Source organism: Trachypithecus francoisi, unplaced genomic scaffold (genome assembly GCF_009764315.1).
Source record: "Trachypithecus francoisi isolate TF-2019V2 unplaced genomic scaffold, Tfra_2.0 Lachesis_group6, whole genome shotgun sequence".
NCBI lineage: Eukaryota > Metazoa > Chordata > Mammalia > Primates > Cercopithecidae > Trachypithecus > Trachypithecus francoisi.
Window position 1 is genome coordinate 9,716,195 of NW_022681471.1, and position 25,948 is coordinate 9,742,142.

Below are 25,948 nucleotides of genomic sequence, written 5' to 3' on the forward strand. Positions count from 1 at the left end.
CTATTAAAAGCAGACTGCTCAACAGGAAAATGACATATTTCCTAGGTGTGGGTTCTGTACTTGAATATATGTGAAACATTTAGTTCAGCGTCACTAATTCCTAAAACTTAAACCTACATTGTTATAGTGTTCTGGTGTCTCATGGGAAGACATGATATTTTAACTGCAAAGAAAAGAAAAAGCATACACAAAGATCTTCCGTAGTTTAGAATATTGATTCCTACTTGTTGTAGATTGAACTGATGAAGTTATATTACCCTTTCTCATGTAAACTGCGCCTATAGCATTAGCCACCCCATACCCCTCCTTTATCAGTCCATTCTAAAACTGTTTTGTTGAAGAAAATAATGGACTCATAAGCCATTGTATTCATTTTGTGTCAGTTGAAAACGGATGCTTTTCTCTGTGGATGGGGGACTTGGCACTAGCCCCAGTGTTTAACTTATGATTTAATTGGATTTTTAGAATTGTAGCCTACAGCTAAGGATAAAGATATTAATTTACAGCAGATTGTAAGCATTGCTAAATAGTAGGTAGCAAGTGCAATAGAGAGGTTTGGATAGTTTATTTGTATGAAATGAAGATACACAAATTAAGGGATTTTTTTTTTTTTAATCAGCATGACTCATAAATTTACGTTTAGCAATTGTTAGAATTACACAGTTGTAAAATTTATCATTTTAAAGGTCTTTATTAAGAAAAGTTCAGACATACATAAAAGTAGAGAGAATGCTATTTATATAATGAATGAATGTAAATAGTTGTTGAACCACTCAGCTTGTCCTAACCACTTAGCTTCAACAACTCTCAATTCCTTGACCTTCCTATTCCACTGATAACCCCGTCTGCTCTATCACAGGCTTATTTTGAAGCACATTTCAAAAACAGTTATTTCAGTATGCATCTCTTAAAGATAAGGATTTTTAAAAATAATAATACCCTATCACTTAAGTCCTTAATGTCAAATAGTCAATGTTCACATTTCTCCAGTTGACTCATTTTTTTCATAGCATGCTTATTTGAATCAAGATCTAAAGAAGGTCCGCACATTGCAATTGGTTTATATACTTTCAGAGTCTCTTTTAGTGTGTAGGTTAACCTTGCAATTTATTTGTGGAGAAAACCAGATTATTTATGTTGTAAAATTTCTCCCAGTCTAGAGTTTGCTGATTGTATCCTCATGGTGTTTACATGTTCTGCTGATCCTGTATTTGTTGTAAATGCATAATTAGATCTGGAGGAGAATCATTAGAACTTTGGTAGAAATCTTACAAGCATCAGCTCCTACTATGCTCCTTTTGAAAATAAGGAACCAGGCCCAGAAATGACTTACCTAAGGACACAGGGTACAACCAGATGCAACATGAAAATCAGAATTCAGCCCTCTTTCCAGTGCTTTTTCTAGCAGGCCAGTGGTTTTAAAACATTGTTTTAACTGTAGTTGTTTCCAGACAACTTCTAAAGAGAAGCCCAATAGTGCAGTTGCTCTGGTTGAAGTGGGGTTTGAGGAGTAGTAAGAATTCCCCCCATTCAGTCCCACCAAGAGCTCAGACTAACATCTGGGCTGAAAGCCTCTGCCACTTACCATGTGACCTTATGCAGGTTACTGCAATATGCCTAAATTTCATCTTCAGTAATATATGGGCAACAGTAGCACCTAATCACAACGGTTTTGTGAGGAATAAATGAGCTACTATGTATTAAAGAACTTAAAAAAATAGCGCCTGACAAGTTTTCAAGCAACGATAGCTATTAATCTTATTATTCTAACACCCTCCTCCAGCCTTCAGGGCTCTGCTGAGCACTTATATAAATTAAGAATGTCAAAAGTCTGCAAAAACCTGTTGAGTACAAAATATCGTAAGGGTTTCCATAAGGTTTTAGTGACTGTGCTGTAGGTGTAGGTCATGATTTATTGAATTTTGTATAGACTTGCCACATCTGATGCAAAAATAAAGGCCGTGGCATATCTATTGCTGAGCCCAAAGTGCAGCTTTCCTTTTTTTTTTTTTTTTTTTTTTTGAGACGGAGTCTCGCTCTGTTGCCCGGGCTGGAGTGCAGTGGCCGGATCTCAGCTCACTGCAAGCTCCGCCTCCCGGGTTTACGCCATTCTCCTGCCTCAGCCTCCCAAGTAGCTGGGACTACAGGCGCCCGCCACCTCGCCTGGCTAGTTTTTTGTATTTTTTAGTAGAGACGGAGTTTCACCGTGTTAGCCAGGGTGGTCTCGATCTCCTGACTTCATGATCCGCCCATCTCGGCCTCCCAAAGTGCTGGGATTACAGCCTTGAGCCACCGTGCCCAGCCCAGTTTTCCTTTTTGACCTCATACTTGCAAGCCGTGAATGCCTGCTCTGACAAGACACTGCTCTTGACCTGTCACCAGACTATAGGTAGTTTATTTACTCTGTTCCTTTGTGAACACGAAGCCCTGGTCTTCCTATATGGCTCTCTGTACAGTATGCCAATTAATATTAGCAGTGGCATTGAATAGTGTATTATAGATTTTACCTTTGGTGATTTAGTGACTTGAGTATTACCAAACACTTGGATGTGAAACGACGTAATTGGATGTTTTTATATTTTTAAGAGAAATTTAAAAAATAAACTGTAGTTTTTCTATAGAGGGAACAGGTGTAATTTGTTTCTTCTACAGCTTTAAAAGGCAAAAGAAAGCGTTCTGGTATACCTGCTGCTTACCATAATATGGAGGTGCTCAGGCCTGTGCTGCTCATCAGCTTCTCCCTACATCTTGATTCTCTCTCATGCTCTCCTTCACGTTGATTGCCCCATTCTGAATTTTTGACATCTTCTTTATTCGAATGCAGCTAGAAAACCTGACCTATAATTCAACATATCATGCTGCTCCTGCTCTTTTCCCCCACTGAATGAGATGTACTTCCCATCGATGGTCGGTAAAGACAGGAACCACTTCCTGCTTTTGCCCTTTCTTCTCCAGCCCAAGTCAGTGACTGTCAAAAGCCACATTGGCTGGCAGTTGTTGGGCACTGCCTGTAAGGATCTTTACAGAGGCACCTTACCTGTGGTTCCTAGTTGCCTTGGAAACATGACTTACTGGCTATGGGGAGAGCTTGTTTCTGGGAAGCAGCTATCTCATTCTGCCATTTTTCTAGGACAGAGAGCATACCCTGAGTTTCAGATCGCTGCATGCACCTGGAAATCCTAGTAGTTAAAAGTTGCATAATTGCCATGTGCACGAAACCCCGTGGTACTCAATACCAACTGAACAAGGATCAGTTGCATTTACATTACAAAGGTGTTTCTTACTCGATACAGCCCAGTGACATTCTTGGTAGTATTAGCAACAAGTATGTTATTTGAGTAATTAGATACCATTTATTAAATGTTAAGAGCAATTTGAAATAGAATCCAAAAGAAACACATGCACCAACCCATCTTTTTCTGCAGCTCTGCTCCATTAGAATTGGTAGCCTTATTTAGCATTCTGACTTGTGCTGAGAAGGTTGTACTATTTTTGACAGATTTAAACTTAATCTATCCACCTCCCATTTATCAAAGTATCATTATACAACTCCAGACATGTTATTTGACTTGATGGAAAAATATAAAGGGCACTGTAAGACCTAGAAAAAAAAGGTTAAATTTCCAGGAATAAATCTTGATTAAAATAAATATCTTAATTGTTCTTGGAAAGCTTGGTAGCTTGGTTGAGAGCATATGCTCTGAAGTCAGGTCAATCCAGGATTGTATATTAACTCAGTCTCTTACCAAGTGAACTTTGGCACGGCTGCTCCACTAGTGGTTCCCAGACTATACTGCACATTGAAATCAGCTGGGGGGCTTTAAAAATATCCTGACCTCCAGGTTATACCTTATGCCAGTTAAATCAGAATGAAGATGGCAACCAGGCATTAGTAGTTTTTAACGATTCTCAGGGGATTCCAAAGTGCATCAAAGTTTGAGCACCATTGTGTTACACCTTTCTGAGGCTCCTTATTATTAGCAAAGGTGAGTGGTAGTAATACCTATCTCATGTTTTTATGTGGGTGAAAATAAATGTCTATAAAACTCTGAACCCAGTTCCTGGCGTATAAGTACCATTAAATGGAAGCAAATTATTGTTGATGTTATTGTTGTCAGTGGCCAAAAATTTAGAAGAGTTTAGAGAGTTTACTCCAGTGGCTGAGTCAGGAGATGATTGCGTGAAGGTCAGCTTTTGGCTCAGTCTGACCCTTTACCAAAAATCTGTCAGGCCATTAAGGGTAGCCCCCTTCATTATAACAGGGTCAAACTCCATGCCCACCTTTGACATTTCACTGCATGTTTAAATGAAAAGTTTCGCTAATGGTTTTTTCTCCCCATTTCTCAATAGGAAAATTTCTGGCAATGCCATGCTACAGTTGGGCCCGTTCTTATATTGGACATTTCTGGCTGCCTTTGAAGGGACAGTGTTCTTCTTTGGGACTTACTTTCTTTTTCAGACTGCATCCCTAGAAGAAAATGGAAAGGTAAAAAGAACCTGTCATTACATCTTTTGGTATTATAAGCATGGCTTATCTTTTTCCCATAGGCACCGGATCTGTCATATACATACTCTAGCTGTAATCATTTTACAGACTTTTTCTGAAGATACAGTAGTTAGTTCTCACAGCTTCTTTAGAACAATAGAAGTGAAATAAGAAATCGCTTTCTGTGTGCATGGCTGACTAGAGAGTTTATGTGCAAACTTTCTGGAACCTTAACTTGGCTGCAATTTTTACTAGATGAACAGAGTTCTTGGGACTTCAGACTTCCGCTCTTTGATGTGAGAAAGGTTTTTCCCATTTTAAAGTAAAGCCCGGCTGCATTCAGTTCTTACTTACAGTGGCCTTCTATGCTTGGAACTGAAGTGGGTAGCTGCCATATCTTTGGAGTGTTTGCCCAGTAGGTGAAGAGAGGAATTGTCTTCTCTCCCTCCTCTTCCCAGTGGAAGCACAGTATTCTCCAGAAAGGCTACTCTGCTCCTGCCAATGTCTTCCCAGAACATGACTATCTCATTCGGCAGTTGCACTGGGATAATTTTGCCCTGGCTGTACTCTAGGAGAAAATTACTGATGAGGGGGACAGGTGAGGCCTTCTTCCTGCAGCCATACATAGGAAAACAAAAACACTACTTTGCATACTGCTTTCACTAAGTTCTCCTTTGCTGTTTCTGAGATTCTCCTTTTATGGTCATTCATTGTTTGTAATCATAATGTGAAGGAAAGCTAAGGTTCAAAAAGGATTTACTGAGGACACTATGTCTGGAACCTGGTAACACCTGTTACAGAAGTAATAGGTTCAGTGAATTTGAACGGTACTTTAAAATTAGGCACTACAGTCAAAAGCTCTCTAATTTGGACTAACAAAAATCAGTTTAGTATGAATCCATGAAAATTATTAATCACAAAGTACTTGTTGGGGAAACACAGATCTACTTTAAAGTAGTCACATGTAGAACTTGCCAAAGAGAGTGTCCTCATAAATCCTGTGCGTACTTAAGAAAATCACATCAGTTTCCCAGGTCAGCTTTGCCCATCGGTAAGAAGAATGGATTTGATTTTATGATTTCCTGGCCTCTTCAGGTTTGTAACTGATTGTGCGACTTTCACTTTTTATTTTAGTTTTATTTGGCAGACAGATTTTATGTAACTGGCTACTGCTTAAAAGGAGTTTGCTCCAAAGTAGGCAGATACTCTCCTATAGTCAGTATGATTCATTTGCTCAGCCAACTTTCCAGGTGGTGCATGAGAGCATCAGTTAAGTGTTTGTTTAATTCATTACCCATTTTGAGTTCATAAAGTCCAAATTAATAAGGTTTTACTGTATATGTCACCTTCCCTCTAAATGTTTGCTGAAATTACAGTAAGTGTATGAATTACTACTAGCAAGAAAACGTAACACTCATGTATGATTTGAGTGAATCCTTTTTTTTTTTGCTTCTATTAACCTTAATTTTTGTTTTTATTTTTTTGAAAAAGCCTTTTACATCTCATTTTCTGTTTTAATGTTACGCATTCAGATCTTGACAGCATTTGGTAAGCATATGTGCCATTCATTGCCATCATTTGGATTTATACATGGTATCTGCTTTTTTTTTTTTTTTTTTTTTTGATGTGCACATGCTGATAGCTCTTGTATTTACAACCAGAAAAATTAGACTCATTTAAAAATGTGAATCCATTTGTCTACAAATTATTGCTCATTTGAGGGGTTTAATTCTATATTATAGGAAAATCCCATATCAAATTCTTAGAGACATGAATCATCCAAATGACTTGTTTTGATGAACACTGCTGCTATTAGAGTAGTTGCTTTCTTTGGCCTTTATCACACTAGTGAGTTCCCTGTTTAATGCTGCATGGAGTAATAGAAATAAATCCTACCAACCACAGGCGTGGTGTACCTGTTTGTGAAAATTGGATCCCAGGAAAATCTGGCATTGTGGCTGATCTTACTGACTAGCTGTTCCCTAAACAATTCATACAAAAATATTTGGCACTTATACACAGGATTAAACTTGGCTTTTTTTTTTAAATGAAAAAAATACTAAGATAATACTTGTGTATACATGATACATGTAATTATTAAATGTTTTTCAGGTATACGGAAACTGGACTTTTGGAACCATTGTTTTTACAGTCTTAGTATTCACTGTAACCCTGAAGGTTAGATTTTTACTTATTCATATATTTTTTAATACTGTTTTTGTAGTACTTTCTTGTCTTATCCTAATATACCATTTTTTGGTCTCCTTTATTTTTTGTTATGGGTTGTTATTCAAGTATGTGCCTTAATACTTACTAAAATGTGTATGATGCTAGGGATTTGGGTATTCGTATACTATTTTTGATCATTTTTTTCCCAGTATATCATAATCCTCTTTATTTTGTTTTACTTAAAAAAAAATTCAAACACCATACTTATGTTGAAAATCTGTTTCTTCTTTATTGCTATTTTTAAGGCGTTATGATAAGTGGCATATAAACAGGCTGTGGGTGAGAGCGAGAGAGAGAGCAAGAGAGAGAGAGAGAGTGAGAGTCTGTGTGTGTGTGTAATTATGTTAAGTACTTGAATCTTCTAAAAATTATACATCTGTTTATGAACCCCAGGCCTCAAATAAGTATATGTGAGCAAGATAATATGTGAAAAAGGGCTTGGTAGTAGTGAAATCTTATAAAATGTATTCATCACTGATGACCAGGTTGGTAGCTTACGCCTATAATCCCAGCACTTTGGGCGACCAAGACAGGCAGATCACTTGAGCCCAGGAGTTCAAGACCAGCCTGGGCAACATAGTGAGACCGTGTCTCTATTTATATAGATACATATATTTAATTTAAAAATAAATATAAAAATAATATATATATAAATATAAAAAATATAAAATGTATTCATCGCTAAAATTTACCCATGTTAGTGGTAAAGTGCCTAAGAATATAATGCAGGAGGTAATTTTGGCAAAATCATTGGCATTGACATGTAGCCATGTGATAATGCTGTGAAGCCACACTGAATGCTACCCTTGAGGCCCATGATTTGGGAATCTCTTACAGTTGAAAGCATAATTCAAATTATTTTTATTTTTATCATTCCAATAATAAATACCGCACATGGGGTCCATGAATAAATACCTTTAAATGAATTCCAGCATGTCCAGGGGTTAGAAGCAGAATTCAGAAGTATAATTGTCAAAGGATCTCTCTCAACTTTCCCTCTAAATTTTGTTCATGGTTTATTTCTCATACCAGATAGAGCTAACATATGTTTTGCTTTATTCATCTATTTCAGTAACATGTTAGGACCTTAAAAGGACATTACAATTCATCTTAATATAGCCACTTACTAGCTGTGTGTCCTTGGGCAAGTGACTTTACCTCTCTGTGCCTCGCTTTCCTCTTCTATAAAGTCAAGATAAAAGTAGAACCTACCCTTCTTAGGGTTTTTTGAGGACTCACTTAGTGAATAAAGCACTTAGGATGGTGCTTATTTCAATAAATGCTACTTTTCAGTTTTTATTATGTCTCACAGTATCACAATTTGAAATGGATGCCTCCCCACTCCTTTTTTCCCCTGGCCTTGCATATAGCCACAGGGCTTCCAAATGGCCTTCACAGTGTTTTTCAAGTGTATCTCAAAGACTTCCACTCCCTCCTCTTTGGATTAATATTAGTATTATCTTTGGATTCATATTAGTATTTTCCCTAACAACCAGAAGAGTAGCAATTCAAGATTGAGCTACATTAATAATGTTATCAACATCCTGTTTATAAATGAGAAACTATAACAGAGAGCTGATGACCATGGTGTCACAGCAGGTAACAAAACTGAGACATCATCTCCTCTATAAAAATTAACAGCTCTGGATATTAGCTCATGTGACCCAGAAGTTTTAAGCAAGCGAAATAGACCATACTTGTTGAAAACTCCAGATGCCACAATTTGAAAATGTGATTGGTCCTGGCAGAAACATGAAGAGATTAAAATCTAACTGAATATTTTATTAATTTATTGGAATAGATAGAGGTTTTGCAATTGGAAAGATACACTATATAGTCAAACCCATGATTCATTGCTACATGATGTTAGGGGTATAGAGGCTTTGCATTTAGTGACTCCCATCTTGTGTTTGAGCTTTCACGACACCTTTAAAAGTTTTGTAGTTTGTCTACCCTTCCTAGCCACTCCTTCCCTCTCCTACTTCTTTTCAGCGTATCTGCCTTCACCAGCTAGGTCTCCTTTTGCCATCATCTTCCTGGCTGCCATTGCCTGAGGACTTGGGGCTTGGGCCTCCTAGATATTACGGTTACTTCACTCCTTGCCCATTCCCCAGTACTGAGATATCTGCAGCCCTACACCTACCAGCTACTTAGCCTGATCACACCTCCAGCCTGTACTCGAGTTTAGAGGCCTTAGGGCAGAGCTTAGGTTTCTCACCTTTGTTCTTTGAAAAACCCGGATTCTGTTTTAGTTCCACTCTCCTCTGGATCCCTGGCGCAAGCTAGCTCCTTCCATAGGTATCATTGTGTACTAGTTATTAGATACTATAGCATATTGCCTGGTGCAATTTGTAACCATCATGAAACCTTTTGTGTTGTTATCTTTTCAGCTTGCTTTGGATACCCGATTCTGGACATGGATAAATCACTTTGTGATTTGGGGTTCTTTAGCCTTCTATGTATTTTTCTCATTCTTCTGGGGAGGAATTATTTGGTAAGCAATTGTACATATGTGAGCAGTCTGTAAATAACAAAGTAGACACATGTGTATGTACACTATATATGTAAGCATTCATTATACTTTTAAAATTTTAATTGTATAAGATGACACGTCTTTAATATTAATGGCCTGAAGGTTACTTGTTAGCTGGTAGTGCTACTAATTTCGGGTAAGATTTTAAATACAAGTATATAGACTGCACGAATCACTCAGAAGACCTCCCTTTGGTAGCCCCTGTCCAACTCTTTCTATTTGAAGGTTTGTAAACATCTCTTTAGTGAAACTGTAGTTTTTCAGCACAACCTCTCATGTGATTTTCAGAGGAAATAACTCATCCTGTGAAGTTTCTACCTGATATGTTGGCCAACAGATACATTATTGTCCATTTGGACCCTTGTTTTCTCTTATAGTGTATAACCATGATTCATGTTACTACAGGTGTGCTCAAGGTATAGGATATATACTACTTAATACTCAGAGGGTTATATTTTGAAATCACTATCTCACTGTTTTGGTGGAGGTGGGAAGATGTAGAAAGGCAGACTCTGCAACTTGTCCTTAAAGTTCATTTAGTTCATCTTGGTTCAATAGATGTTTGTTCAGAATCAGTTTTGTGCTTGGGACTCTATGGGATAGAGAGATGACTGGACTGTACTCAAGGAGAGTAGAGTCCAGTGAGGGACACATAAGCTGTGATTGGGAGAGTTATATATTTGCATCTCCTTTCTTTACTCCCAAAAACATATATTTTGGTTTTAAATGTCAGAGTTGTTTTTTTTAGTCAATGGCTTCCCCTGACAAGGATGCCAGCAGCAGAGATCATGGCTAGGGCAAGCCATAGGGTAAGATTTCAGGAATACATGTTTTCATTGCTGTGAGCAAAATCTTACATACAAAATGATTCTATTTTATCACAGAGATGTGAGTCCTATGTTTATGTCCCTTGAGTCTTAATTAGAAGAAACTCTATTTTGAAAAGCTTTTTAAAAATAAAACCTTAAGAAATAAAAATATGAGAAACCTAATCATTTAAGGAAGTACCAGCTTTAAAAAGTATAATTACAGCATATATTTGGTACCTCTATAGGTAATTAAGAGCAATGAAGCTGAAGGAAGTCTCTATTTTCTTTAATAATATACAAATAAATCAAAGTTGATTAAGAACATACCATATACAATTGTAGTTCTGCCCAGAGTACCGTAATTCTGTCTATGAATCTATGTAATCCGCATCTGAACTAATTATGCAAAATTTCTACAAGAATAAAATGTTTCTAGCAAACTCATTTTCAACCCTTTCCAGACTATTCCTTATTGATGAAAATAAATCCAGTAAATGGATTAAGATATTGTCACACCTGTTTCTATTCATTAGTGATACTAAAAATGAAATGTTAATCTATTTTTTATTTTATCACCTGAAGTATTATCATTAAGTGGAGTTGAGCCGCTACATGAATATAGACTTATAAAGCAACCAGTAAAATGTGACTAGAAACAATGTGAAACTTCAGCTGAATGTGGTCACAACTAATGTCTCTGGACATGTTCGACCCTGAGGCATTGAGTCACACCTGTCTTTGGGGTTGGGTAGTGAGAATGATGACTTCCGAGCCCCAAACCACATCCAGAAGCAATAGTGTTTATTTTTTACTGCCCTACTACAAAACTCCATAGATGACATGGAGGTTTAAAAAAAAAAAAAAAAAAAAAAAACTGGAGACATTAGTCAGAATGTATGATGCAAAGGAACACCCTGTGACTAGCTGTCATTTGTCATCTGGGCCCCTGTTGTGGCTCAGTTAACTGCCTAGAACATTATTCAAGGTGTTCTTCAGAATTCGAGTGAGGTAGAGTTCTGCAGAAGTCTTTTCCATGTGGCAGACGTTTCCCAGAAAGCCTGTGTAGCCTAGGCCTCATAAATTTTTCTACCTCCCTGTTCTCACTTTTATTCCACAATCTAGTTTTCATAAAAGTAGAGCCACAAATTCAGTTTTATCATGTTACATAAGGGTACATGGACATTAATTTTTAAATGAGAAACCAAATTATCCTCAGGAAGCATGATGTGTCATCTAATAAACAGGAACCATAGTTATCTACCTAGAGCTCTTAATCCTAGGGCAGTCTGATGTGCATCCTGTCCTTAAGCAACCAGTTCTTCCCCCTCACCTTCAAACAACAATAGCTTCACCTACTGAGGCTCTCTGGTTGAGCTCAGACAGAAGGGAAGGGAAACAGGCTGTGCTTCTCAGTGGCCACTTAACAATGAAGTGGATGACTCGGAATGAAATCTAACTCCAGAATGGGGGTTCCCGCTGGATTTCTGGATTCGAAGGCTTAATGTCCATTTAGAAGTATTCTGCTCTGTGTCAGCCTGTTTGGCACATACTGTTAATATATTTTGTGGATGACAATGGTAGATTCTTTCCATTTGAGAGACATGATAAGCTTCTACTGTCCTTTTTATATTTACATAGTGTTTTTATTGGGGGAGAGTTCTTGGGGGAGAGTTATAAAAATGTCTTTTGAATTTCTGAATACAGAACACAAATCCATCCCCATCTTAATAAAACAGCTGAGGAAATAAAATGCTTGTTAGGATAAAAATGAACCATTTCTCTTGAATGTCTTTGAAGCACCAGCATTTTCTAATGCATGTAAATAGTTGCCAGTTGGCAACTTTAGAATTCATTGCCTGATTGTTTTCAAGTCAAATGCATTTTATTGTCTTCTTTCTCCTTTGATTATCATTCCTTTTTTCCCAAACATTTGGTAAATGAAATTTGTTTATTACTTTTGGGATATTCTAGAGAAAATTCTTTTTATTAATGTATGTAAGGAAGATGCTTTTTAAATACAAAAGACATTTTAATTAAACATCCATTTCATATGACAGGAATTGATTTGTTTTTCCATCATGTATTTTCTTTCCACTTCAGGCCTTTTCTCAAGCAACAGAGAATGTATTTTGTATTTGCCCAAATGCTGTCTTCTGTATCCACATGGTTGGCTATAATTCTTCTAATATTTATCAGCCTTTTCCCTGAAATTCTTCTGATAGTATTAAAGAATGTAAGAAGAAGAAGTGCCAGGGTAAGAACTAAGTTTATCTTATAACCTGATTTTTGGAAGGGGCCTCAATACCTGCCATGAGCTAAAAACCTGATTTAGAAAATTACATTAGTTACAGCATGTTAAACCCCTCCTTACAGGTTCATCACTTAATTTCTTCTTCTGCATAAAAAGTATAGTAAAAACTTCGTTATCCAATGCAGGTGGTAAGTAGATTCCTTAATAGTGTTCTATGTGACCTTCAGCAATCCATATGGAGTATCTCCTATGCTCCATATGGAATTTTAAAAGGAAAAAATTATTTCATTTTGTATTTAGCCTAGAATTTTCACACCAGGAATTTCCACACCAACATTTTCGCTTTAAACTTAGAAATTTCCCTGTGGGCTGTTTGCAGATTTTTTTCAGTTGATAACACCAATTTGCCTCTTTCAAACCTTTCCCCTTCCTTTAATTATAGTGCTGCTTAATCTCTGTGTTGCTTCTAGCCCTGTCTGTCCAGCAGTATATTTGAACCAAAGAGAATTCCCTGGATGTGGTTTCTACATCCTTAGCCTCTGGAACACACTCGTAAAAATTCAAAATAGTTTTATGAGTGTGTTTTTATTTTTCCTATTAAATTGTAAATTTCCTGTGGGAATGAGAAGTTATTTTTTCTGCTGCCTCATTATGATATCTTTTAAACATTTTTTAAAAAGTCTTTACAGTGAAATAGGGAGATGAGCATGGAAAATAAAACTTTTGGCAGATTTTGACCAACAAGCTAATTAAATATGTCATATTCCTGCCAACAGTAGCTGATTTTGTTAAACAAAACTGTTTCTGTCATATTGACACCAACTAGATCTTGTAGCACCTCCAAGGCAGTATTTTCGGGTAATATTCTAAGCTACGACTACCTGACTTATTTGATAAATTTGCTAACCAGTTTAGCTACAAAACTGTTACATCATGATTTTGTTGCCTGTTGAATTGATAGAATCCAGTAGTTGATATTAGATAGACATGGGGATCTGAAATGATTAGAGTAGGAAAACCTTCAGTGATTAGAATTGTAAAAGAGGAGTTTCATGTTACAAGTCAGTGTCAGCCCCAATCAAAAAAAAAGAGAACTGTCATAGGGTACATTGATTCTTCATATACAAGGCCAGTCAGTGTATAGTTAGTTGGCCAGAATTGCTCTTAACTCCCTGCTTCTGCATGTCTTACGGGCTGGAACTGAACACAGTAATGTTAGCTTAGTTATGACTGCTATGCTCTAGTCTGGTGTTTTAGGATGGAAAAGTTGCATTGAAATACCTGATTATGTCTCAATATCAGTTGAATAGGGATAAAACAGGTTGGTACAACAGACCACCCAGAATGTCTCAAGTGGCAGTTTGCATGAAACCAAATAAAGTATGTTGCAATAAGAAACGATTTGGGGCTTTTTATAATAGAGAATTTTTCAGGGAAGGATTTCCAAGTTGCTCTTCCATCCTCCTTATTTGGGAGAATACGTTGGAGTGATTCTAAATATGTCTCTTATTTGAGGTAATGGAACTCATTTTAAATAATGGCTCACACCCAGCTACATGGTCTAAAGATTGTAGAAATATCTCAGAAAACAAAACCTTCAAACATACCATCTTTTTTCTTATTAGGCCCTCTCTTTAAAAAGTTAGACATTGGCTGGAGGTGACTCTTACATAGACCATTAAATGTGGGATGCTACTAAGCAGTCACAGATAAAGACTTAGAGCATTTTTTTTTTTTTTTTTTACACGAACAGATTCTGAACTTCTGTTGAAAGTATGGAGTTCTGGGACTGCGTCCTTTCTTACTTAGCAGCATAGACCGTTGGCAGGGGTTTAGCATGAAATTTGTTATGGGTTATGTCTGGCATAGGAAGAATTCTAGTGTCTGTGCTATAGCTTGGCATGCTGATGTGCTAGAACAACCAGGAAAATTTCCATAATCATTTTCATTCATGCAATCATTCATTCATTTATTCCTACCCTCGTTGAACCAATAAACATTTGTTGAACCACCTGCTGATGAACATCTCTCTTTACATCCAATGTCTGAAAGGCTAAATGGTTTTTCAGACTCTGCGGGATTTCAAGAGTTGCAAATGAGGCAACATGCTGTGGGCACTCACCAGCGCTGCCTCTTTTTTTTTTTCTTATGAGAAAATGCAAGAGCAAAGTAGTGCAATATGAATGCATAAAGGCCTACTGCAACATGGCAGCCATGGCTATTCTGATAAGTCACATCTGTTTATATAAGGCCCTATTTGGCTATATCAAAGAGGTGGAGGCCAACTTCTAAGATAAGGGAGAAAGAGTATGTTACTTTCCCCCAAATATTTTAGTCTTCATGCTCAGTCACCAACAGTCTGACACTCTGTGTGATTTCCTACTTTGTTCGGTATTCCTTGCTAAGACATTGGCCTCATTTTAAAGAGAGGCAAAAGATACTGGGTCTGCCCCATATCCTGATAGATCTCCCGATGTGGTCAAATGTGTGTCTCTACCTAGAGTAGAAGAATCCCTGACTTAAACCAATAAGTATCGTGGACACTTTATACACATAGCCAGAAATGTGGCAGGTCAGCTGCCAGTGCTATTCTTATGTGGGTCTTGGCAGCTGCTTTGAGAAGGGGACTTAGCAGTGTGTAGTGAAAATGTCTCTGGCATTTGAGAAAGAAGCCAAGCTATTTATATTTCACAATTACAAGAGCAGCCTTATGCTGAATTCTGTTCAATTCAGCGTACCTTGCCTGAGGGCCCACTATGAGTTAGCTACTGTACTAGGTGTTGGTAATTCACGGATGAATCAGATGTGGCCCTAGCTCACAAGGAGCTCTCACTCTAGTTATAAGGAGCATTCATATGGAATACTTTTGTAAGCAGGTATTAAACAGAATAGCAGAATCAGTGATATGGCTTGTTTTAACACAATTGAGCTATTTCAAATCACTACCTCCTGAAACCTCCAGTAAAATCGCTAGTATGGCAGCCTCCACTGCAACTGAGTTCTGTCATGATGCTAGTATTAGAAAGAATTCCAGTATCTTCAAATATAGGTTCTCTCAGTTGTTTAACTCAAGGGTTATAGTTAAGCCATGTATCCATCAGCTGTATTTTTAGCAATGAGGTTACGTTTTTTCCCCAAAGTTCCATTGTTAAGAATCGTAGAGTTTTTCTTTAGCTTTATGAAGTGTTGATGGTATATGATGAAACTACAATTGAGCACTGAACAGTGAAACAACAGGATAACATCTCAAGGAAAGTTCAATTATAGGATTTTTGTATTTCAAAAGTTGTTTCCCCCCTAAGCATAGTCATTGGCTGTCTGTAAATCAGTGAAATATACCTGGACTTTCTGGCCAAGTAGCAAATACCATTTCACATTTCCAATGGAGTAATTTCCACATATCCTGTGTGAAGTTTTCTTGTGTAAGTCACCACAATCAAAAAGGAGGCTTAACTTCATCACCACAATCAAAAAGGAGGCTTAACTTCGCCGAAAGTAGACAAAGGAAGACTATAATTGAATGGGAATGTACCCAGCAACATGGCCATGCTTAGCATGGGATGTCAGCACAAACAGGAAGAAATATTCCATTATGTAGAGAGCTCTTTGAGAGTGGCAGACAGGGAAGGGAAGAATGTCAACTGTCTGAGCCAAATTCCCAGAGAAAGCACTTTGGAAATTTTGGAGAATATAGTTAATCATTATAATAATGATGATTACTATTATGATTCTTACAGTGTCGTGTACAACCATGGGTTCAGAGGGCAATAGCCCTGTTAGCTGGATTAGACAAAAATAAAGTTTAAACCTAATGTCGTGGCTGTTGAGATGGGCCTTTATCCATTGGCCTCTTTGACATACTGCTAATTGAGCTGGTGTCAAAGCTCTCTAGGTGACTGCAAAGGAATGTGGAAATTTCATTCTGTTTTAGCTCATTATCTCCTGTTTACCCCACCCCACTGCCAATTGCTAGCTCTATCAATTTTTTTATTGCTTTAGTTCTTCTTTCCATGCTTTCTCCTGCTTTCTGTACTTTCATTTCCTTTATAAAGTAGTTTTAACACCTAATCCATTAACTCCTAGTATTTCTGCTTCATAGAAATACTTTTATCTCCAGTGGTTGGATACAAGTTTTTGAGCACACCAAAATGTGCTTACAGTTGCAGTCTTGAATAGATAGGTTTGTGCATTAAACACGGGGGTGGGGAACTTGGTATCATGCTAATCTTGTCGCTGGGTTTTTGCCCATAAAATAGAAGATAGAAACAATTAAAATCTTTTTCTCAGAATCTAAATATTCTCTAGCTTTATCAATTGGGAATTTGCATTCTACCAACATGTCTACCAGCTTTCTTCATTCCACCAACTTTCTTCATTTAAGGTAAAAACAGGAAAAAACGTAGTTGTCAAAACATGAATAAATTATTTACCTTTAAAAGTTTAATTGTTTATTAGAATCTTCTGTATACATATGTTACTTTAGCTGGTTTCTTTTACAAAGCCCATTTTAAGTCACTAAGTAGACAATATGGGTAATCTTTATTAGCAGAGTTGTTCAACTCATCCACATTGTTGACCATTCATCTTCTGTTTTGCTTGGGCAATGCCGAAACTGAGTCTGTAAATTACCTTATAATTTCAGGCACAGAATCAGAAGGAAAAAAATAACCTTAGGTTTGCTAGTTAAACTTTATCCATTTTTACTTTTCTGGGTGTTTTAAGGGGAAAAAAATAATACCTAGGTAAAATTTAGCCTATCTTTCTAAAGAGGACTCTGTAGGAAAAACAGGGAAACCAATCAAATTAGGTTGTAAGAAAGGAAGTTAAGCATTGGTCAGAGGCAAATGGGACTGAAATGTAATATCACCAAATGTTTTCTCATTGTTATTTTTGATTAGGTTTTTATCCTGCAACTTCTTAAGAGCAGTCAGTCCCTTCATAGTGTATCTGTACAGTTGGATAGGGGAGATAATTACTTCAAGATAGATTGGTGATTGGCAGTGGACCGTGGACATAATGCTTTGACCAACGGATTTTGAACAAATGTAGGATAGTGAATTAATGATTAGAGATACGTCTTACTTTAACGAGAAGCATATTTAAAGCTATTTTATTTAAAATAGTCAATTTTCCCATTAACAAAATAATTTCAAATTGATATGTAGAGAAATAGTAGTTGGCACATAATAATAGACTATTCCTATCTCTGACTCTGCTTTTACTTCAGAAAATAATGTCTTCAAAACTAACATATCATTTCGGCTTCGAATTCTCAAGGTTTCTTTTTAAATGTCTTACATTTGAGAGATTATTTACTTTTTTTTTTTTTTTTTTTTTTTTTTGGTTTTTGCATTTCTCTTTTTTCTACTGCAATTTTCCACCTTTTGTGCAATTGTGAACAAGGTAACGAAACGCCTCCCTTCCTCAGGAACATCTACTATCTTCATGCTTTCTCAAACTTCCAGCAATCACAGTTTCTCTTGGAGTGAATAAGGTGATTTCCTTTCTTAATGTACCAACTTGCTTGCATTCTCATTTGCCTGACACCATTTTCTGATTCTTTATGAAAAATTACTTCTCATGACTCATTTTATATCTTCTATTGATGCTTAGAGTATTTTGTCATTTTCTTTTAATCATGTGTTCACCTTCCAAATTGTCACACTGGAGAGGAAGTAATGTTTAAAAGCTTGGACTATGGGTCTGTAGTCTTCATTGATCCACGGTATGCAGTAGCCATGGCGTGTTAGAGCTAGTCTGTTCACTAGGACAGGAATGTTTTGCACAAATTTCTCTTTGTTTGATATACTCACAGCACCGGCACAACTCTCAGAGGTGTTCACCAAAAGGATGGTAAGGTTTACTAATCAAACCATATTGACTCATCTTACCATATTACTTATCAGTGCCATTCCAAAAACCCAAGTTTGCCACATACTACTGTTGTCTGTTTACTTCTACCACAAAAACAATTCGAGTTGGAGACTTTCTTAGGCCTTTGAATGTATTCATTTGAATGTTAAACATTTACTATATAGTGTAATCATTTGTACTTTTGGTCAGAGGAGTAGTCTATAGGAAATGATTTTTTCTTTTACCTTTTTTTTTTAAAATATATAATCACCAGGTGGGTTAACCAATTTTCACATGCTTTAAGTATCTTTGCCTCACTATTACAGAGAAATCTGAGCTGTAGAAGGGCATCTGACTCATTATCCGCCAGACCTTCAGTCAGACCTCTTCTTTTACGAACATTCTCAGACGAATCTAATGTATTGTAACAGGTACCTAGTGTTAAACAAATGGGCTGGCTTTTAAAAAACAGATTAACAGCATTATAAAGAAAAAACGAAAATACCACTCTCTAAATTTTCTCTGCTGTTGGTGTGGTGAACTTTACAATATTCTTTGCAAAAATATAAAGATGCATTACTTGGAATATGGGGAAATATGCATTTAAAATTTGCTAAGCCCCCCAAATAAAATATTAAACATTTTTCAAAGCCAAATGTTGATACAGCATATTTAATTTGTAAGGGGCAAGTTGTAATGGCAAGGCCATCATGTGAAAATGTTTGTTAATATTGATCAGGAAATATAACTGATTTATAAAAATCATTTGGAAAATTAAAAATAAATATTCCAAAATTGCATCTGTATAATATCAAGCCAATTTAGCATTGCATGTTCTCTTGGGAATTGTGTGAAAATAACTAAATGTGTTTGTACTTTCATGTGCTGTGTCTGTGTGTTTGCAGGTACTGTATACACTTATGTCCTTGTAAATGTCTGATCTCCAAATATATATCAATGAACCAGTCTAATCATAACTTTTTAATGTCAAGTTTTATTCAAGCTAAATGTTTCAACTTTCAGAGGTAAAATCTTTCATAGCCATTCAGGGGGATGCTTGCCTAATGATATAAAATGCTTTATAATAATGTTTCCAGAAAATGATTAAATTCACTTTGTAATATATTTCATTTACCCCCAGAAATATTTAGGAGGAATTGATATGCCATGAGAGGGACCCTTGAACTCAGAATGACTCCTTTATGTGTAGTCTGTATTTCCTTCAGGGGGGCTTTAACAACCCACACCTCTGGAGGTCTTTTATCCATCCACAGGAATTTAGAGTAATTCATGAACAAGGCTTCCAAGCTATGTCAGCTTAGAAACAACTCTACACAGCTTAGCGCAGGGCCATCTTTCATGCACACATAAAAATTAATGATCATCACGAATAAAATTGTGGGTTAGTTCACTTTGAAGCTAATAATTGTGAGTCCACCTCATAGGCCCATTTTTTTCAACGGCTGTCAACTCTGCCACCTCTAGCAAAGAATACAAGTTAAATTAATGGATTGAATCCATTGATTCTTCTGTCTTCCTGGAGTTCATCAGTCTGCATCTGCACTGTTATTTTAGAAGCAGACTCATTTTACCACAGTTAGCATCCTTTTACCCATTTTTAAACAACTTACCTGTGTATCTTTTCCCTTAGTAATAAATCTGCTTCATAAGTACCCTTCAAAGTCTTTGACCCCTTTGTCCCAGATTGCCTTGCTCTAAGCTGTGTGATGCATTTTAGCTATATTGTTTCTGGCTAATTTTGTATCCCCCTGGATTGCTCTCTTTAGCTTCGTCTGTGGTTTGGGGGACTGGGCTGGATAGAAGACACCGCTATTGCTTTTGGCCTCTCCAGGGCCTTATCTCCTTCAATGTCTAACATAGAACTGAGGAAGTATTTTTTAAAAACAATTATCTTATTTTTAATGTAGTTATTTCTTCCAGGAATAGATTTTCATGTGGCATTATTTCTCCTCCAAGGACAATAATTCACAGCTAGTTTAGGCATCTGGTTTGTTCCTTGGTTAATAAGGAAACTACCTAACTCCTCAGTGTGAGTTACATTCTCAATATGAATGACAATCTTATTTTGGTTAGAGTCGCCATGACCCTGCAGAGCTACCGGAAAATGTATTAGCGGTTCTGGAGAATGTGGAACATAAATAGAAATGGAAGATATTCTGATGAACTTCTAGTCCAACCATGGCAAAGGAGGTGTCCCAGAATGGGAAGAAAATAGCATACTACTTAAGACCTTCCACTACTCAGGTTCAAAAAGATTGAGTTTTAGAGTGGAGAATCAGGCTCCCTGTTTTGACATACGACTTCCATTTCTTAACATATTTGACTTACACTTAATGATCAGTTTGTCTGTCATGCACCATCCTGATCATAGCATTTGATGATGTTTAGAGGACAGAAAAGAATCTACAAATTTGATAGGGAAATATCCATGGTTTCTCTTCCAAAAAGATGAAGCATAAGAAAAAAACAGAAGAATCAATTGACTCATAGATACATGATCTACCAAAAGGAAAATTGACTTCCATATTGTAGGGGGAAATGTGCTTCTTTCAGTAAAAAGGAAGAATATTTTCACAATAATCTTCCAAAGCTGGATATATCTTCAGACTTCCTCTGTCAAAATTAACACATCAAGAAAAATAGTAATCTAATCATTCATCAAACATTTCCTGAGTATCTGCTGTGTGCCAGACACTATACTAGCTGCTGGAGATAAAAGGTGAATAAAACGTTCCTGTTTTCAAGAACCTCCCAGCCTAGAGGAGAAGGGATCATAGCAAGCAAAACCTCTGCTATGGTAAATAATCCCAGAGGTAGAAAGTATTAGGAGAACCCTGGAACAATCCAAAAGCAAAAAGCAAGCCTGAATCTATTCAGCTGACAAATGAAGAAAGGATTAAAATCTGGTTATAATGCCACTCTTTTTTTCCCCTGCATGTGAATAAAACTTGGCACTTTGTTAAGACAGTTGCTTTACTCTCATAACAAAATTTACTACTTATTTCTGAAAATGCTTAACAGATGGTTTCACATTATTAAAATAAGCCTTTTAAATCTGTATATTTTACATTTTTCAGAATCCGAATCTTGAACTGCCTATGTTATTGTCCTACAAGCATACTGACAGTGGTTACAGCTAAAAAAGAAAGCATGAAGAAACAACTACAAAAAGTTATCGGCTCAGGATACTTGATATGCAACACACTAAACCACTCTCATGTCTAGAGTTCACAATAAATGTTCATTAAAATACCAAATGATTCTCTTAAGCATTTACAATTATTGTAAGTAGCCTTTATGGCCAAAGCTGTAAGTTAAGAATTATATGAAAGTTGAAAGCAAGAATACTTAGAATTCTGGCTTTAGATAGAATAATATAACCAAATGGGTTCTCTTTTAACCCATGAACTTTGTGGATGGATTTAAATACAATAGTATAAAGTAGAAGTTATGCAATGAGAATGAATAGATTTTGCTAATATTACTTTTTTTGCCTGGCAGAAGAAATAGACTATTTGGATCACATTTCTCGTTCCTCCTAAATAATCATCTTAATTTTCTTTTTCAAAAGTACATAAGGAATACTTGAAAATACAGAAGGACTAAATAGTATCAATGCATCGGACAAAATAGTTAATCCCTTCTGTTTACCCACGTGCTACTTATGTCTTGGTAGAATATTCTTGCCAAAAAAATACCTTGAATGCTTATGTGGAAAGTGTTAACTTACGGGTATTTTTGTGGGAATAGAAAAAAATTGTTTATTTTTTATTCTTCTGAATTAAACCCCACTTATGGGTGTAAGCCTACTAGACTTGAAAATAAAGCATAAAACATTTCCAATCACTTAGTAGCCCCTCAAAGTAGTTAGGAAATAAACAGATTTTTCCAGTGTTGATTTTACTGGGATCTGCAATAAGGTGGTTTTAAACCATAGTTATATAAAAATAAAGGTCATTCTGAACATCAGCCTTTTATAATTTTATGTGAAGAGGAAGAAAAATAGCTTATTTTAAACTGTTGATGGTTTTTATTTGAAAGAGATAGCATTTGTGCATATATGCAGTGCTTTTCTTAAACTTGGCCAATTTGGAAAGGGGGAAGGATCCACCCCAAAATAGTGGTTCAGCTTGTAGAGCCATGACTCTGTGAAGATGAATGTTGTCTCTTAACTTGGACAGGGAAATGGTCTAACTCTAAACCATGAGACTGACCTTGGTAAAGTCCTTGACTAGCTGAGCTAGAAGGAAGGTTTAGCCTTCTAATTAGCTCACTTGAAACATAAATGTGAAATGTCTTAATTCAATGTTAAACACATACTTTTTGGATATAAATGACCATATTTATTTGACTGCTAGTTTTTTTTTTTTTTTTTTTTTGTCTTTCTGGCATGCCTGTACTATTATTAATGTTTATATTGTACCTTGATTTGGAAAAGTATTGGAGTTAATCTGTATTATATTTATACAGTCCATATGGCACATTTGATTCTTCCACATATATTTTGTGTTAATGTTTAGGTATGATTTTTTTCTAAATTCTAGAAAAGAACATAATTTCAGTTATCAGAAGCCATTCCATCATTATGGACCCTTTTTCATTATTACATTTGCTCTCATATATCAGTATTATTTTTGAACATTTTGTTACATGTCATTCACAACTTACCTAAGTGCGCCGTGCTCTGGTAGCCCGTATTTGAGGTAAGCTGCTGAAAACAAAGTCTCTGCATTCTTTGCCTATTCCAAAGAGCTAAAAAGTCTAACCCAGGAAAGCTTTTGATATTTTGTGCTTGTTTTCTTGTTCTTATGGTTGTTGTTGCTGTATTATTATTGCTGTTTTACATAAAATCTATGGGAACTGTGAATACAGACAAGAGAGCCACAGTAGAGAGGCTTGTTTAATGCAGTACCACTGAAGAGTTAACAGAATAATCTAGTAGAAAAGTAACTGGTTGCATGTAAAATTCCTTCCAGCCAGAAAGAAAGAAAGGATTAATGGGGATTTAGAGTTATGTCTCAGCTACACATTACATTGTGACACTGCAGCTCAAATTCAGAATGGCAATGATATATGATATCATGGCCTAGATCCTTGAGAAGCACCTGGCTTTCCTTTTTAAAAGATACTTTTCTGAAGAGCTAAAAAATGGCTAGTGTGGGGTTAGCAGATCGAATAACTTGAAATAGACCATGTATTCCTAGCACTACAATGTAATCACCCTATTTGTGACAGAGAAAGGGAAAAAAATGTAATAATAAGATCATCTGCCTATAATTTGAATAATTTTGAGCTATCAAAATGTCTTTGTAACTTTCACAACTGTTGTCCATTGTTTGAGGATGTTACCTACTAAACTGAAAACATTCATTCCATATGTACTACATATACACCAGCAAGAATATAAATGTAAGCCTAACTTTGCAAAATTCGTAATAATTTAGTGATGGAATTTTTTAATAACATGCAGTATATAAATGTGCAGATTTTATGCGTGTTGACAAAATCATTTTTCAGCTTGCAAAATGGGACTGCAATATTACATTTTTCACTTAAGCAGTTTTTTACATCTGCGTTATTGCTTTCTAAAATGAATGTGAATGCCATCTTTTATGACTGCAACTTGCCTTTTCCATTACAGAAATTTTTGTTTGATGTAATCAATAAACTTTGGTATGATATGATTGATATATCAGCCTTTTTTTTGGAAAGGTCTCGGTTTGACATTAAAATAATGTGGAAGCAATTTGTTGATGGGAACTAAGTTTCTAATTTCTTCTTGACCTGCACAATTAAAAGAAGTTTGACCATTTCTACATGAGTTCAACTGGTATTTTATGGCAATACCTAATTTGGGGAGGGAAAGATATTTGTAGGAGTTTTTAATAACACTGTACCTTGTTACTGCATAGATAAAAGTCCAGCCAAATCAGCAAATACATGTTGAAAGTGTACTTTGTGCTTGGCAGTGTGCTTGATGCCACCCGTGCATTGAAGGTAGCATGTGTATGGTCTTCGTGGTCTGTGTCTTCAACCCATTGAACTCATTTAATTCTTAAGCAGTCAAACATGAAGGGATTTTACGGTAGCTTGAAACTTGGTCCAAAGGTATATGTGTACACACCACTTCCCTACCTCTTCTTACATTGCTCAGCCTGCACCCAAGACCTTGTGAAAGTCCCTTTTCTTGAAAAACCTCACTGTCCTTGACTGCCAAGAAACCAGAGTTACTTCACGGAAACTGGTTTCATTGCATTTCTACATTTCAGTCTCTGTGTTTTGGTAGTCTTTTAATCCTGTTGGTCTTTGATCTATATTTAGTGTGCATTTTCTTCTTTTTCATTAAGTGGAAAATGTGCTGTATTCAGAGGTGAAACCTGAATTAAAGTATCAGCTTTGCCACATTTCTCTCTGAATCCTTTTTCTTTCTCACCTATAAGACGGTGTCTGGCAGGGCAAATAAGGTAAAGAATCAAAATTGCTTTGTAAAATGTCATTTGCTATTCATATTTTGGCATTGTTATTTTTATATTAAGGGTTTTTTATTGCTTAATTTTTTAATGAACGGTTGTCATTACCACATTTTCACAGATGCCGTAACGTGATTTTTAGCTTATTGGAATCAGTCAGTTCAAGCTTCCTTCCCTTCCCCCATCCAGCCTTATGGGGAGCTCCCTCTTCACCTCACTGCTTAGTCTGCCCACAGTTGGCCAATACAGTGAGTATTGTGAGGGTCTGAGTGATTTGGCCCCTTCAGCAAGAAGCACAGGCAGAGGTTAAGGGCTGAGGTTATCACTGTGGTTATACAGTGAGTGTGTCCGTGGGCAAAGTGCTGGATGCATACTAATGAATCCTGAAGGCCTGCGTTCTGAGAGTAGTTGTCAGGGAAAAAAAGTGGACTTAATTATTTTGCAACTTTTAAAAAATTAATTTGACACAATTTTACCAACAACTGATGGGCGAGGAAACATGAGCTCAGTTCCTAGTGCATATACCTATTGTGCTAAAGAAATGTTGCAGGGGCCAGGCTCAGTGACTCACGCCTGTAATCCCAGCACTTTGGGAGGCTGAGGCGGGCGGATTGCCTAAGGTCCGGAGTTCAAGACCAGCCTGACCAACAGGGAGAAACCCCATCTCTACTAAAAATACAAAAAAAAAAAAAAAAAAAAAAAATTAGCCGGACGTGGGGGTGCATGCCAGTAATCCCAGGTACTCCGGAGGCTGAGGCAGGAGAATGGCTTGAACCCGGGAGGCGGAGGTTGCTGTGGACCAAGATCGCGCCATTGCACTCCAGCCTGGGCAACAAGAGCGAAACTCTGTCTCAAAAAAAAAAAAAAAAAAAAAAAAAAAAAAAAAGAAAGGTTGCAGTGTGGATCAAGCAAGTCCTCATCTCATGGGCCTTGGGAGTAAGCGCTCAGGCCTGTGGCTGAGAGGAACAGTGCACTCATGGTGGGCCAGAATTCCTGCTGGTAGTGAGTCTGGCCTTGGCTCTTTGGGCAGGGTTGAGCAAGGATGCACGTAACTGAAATACCTGCTGCTGCTTTGGTCTCTTCAGCAGTTGCCAAAACCCAGCTCCTCACATTAGCTAACACACAGCACTTAATATGTGCCAGGAACTGTTCTAACTACTTTACACATAATCATTCCTTTAGTAATTCCAGTAACCCTAGGAGATAGCTACTGACGTTTCTTCGATCATCTGACAGATGAGGACACAGTCCCCAAAATACTCAAGGTTACACTGTCTGGTGAAGCCAGAGTTTGAA

The 25,948-nt window shown here is 36.7% G+C and overlaps 1 protein-coding gene across 1 annotated transcript in view; it reads left to right on the forward strand.

Moving 5' to 3' along the window:
- ATP11C (ATPase phospholipid transporting 11C) overlaps nt 1-23,869 on the forward strand; it is a 218,588-nt gene extending 194,719 nt beyond the window's left edge. The window contains 5 exon segments of the mRNA XM_033200856.1: nt 4,351-4,486; nt 6,599-6,664; nt 9,106-9,209; nt 12,158-12,311; nt 21,260-23,869. Coding sequence (XP_033056747.1) covers nt 4,351-4,486; nt 6,599-6,664; nt 9,106-9,209; nt 12,158-12,311; nt 21,260-21,322 — 523 coding nt within the window. The 3' untranslated portion in view covers nt 21,323-23,869.
- Nucleotides 23,870-25,948: the final 2,079 nt, after the last annotated feature.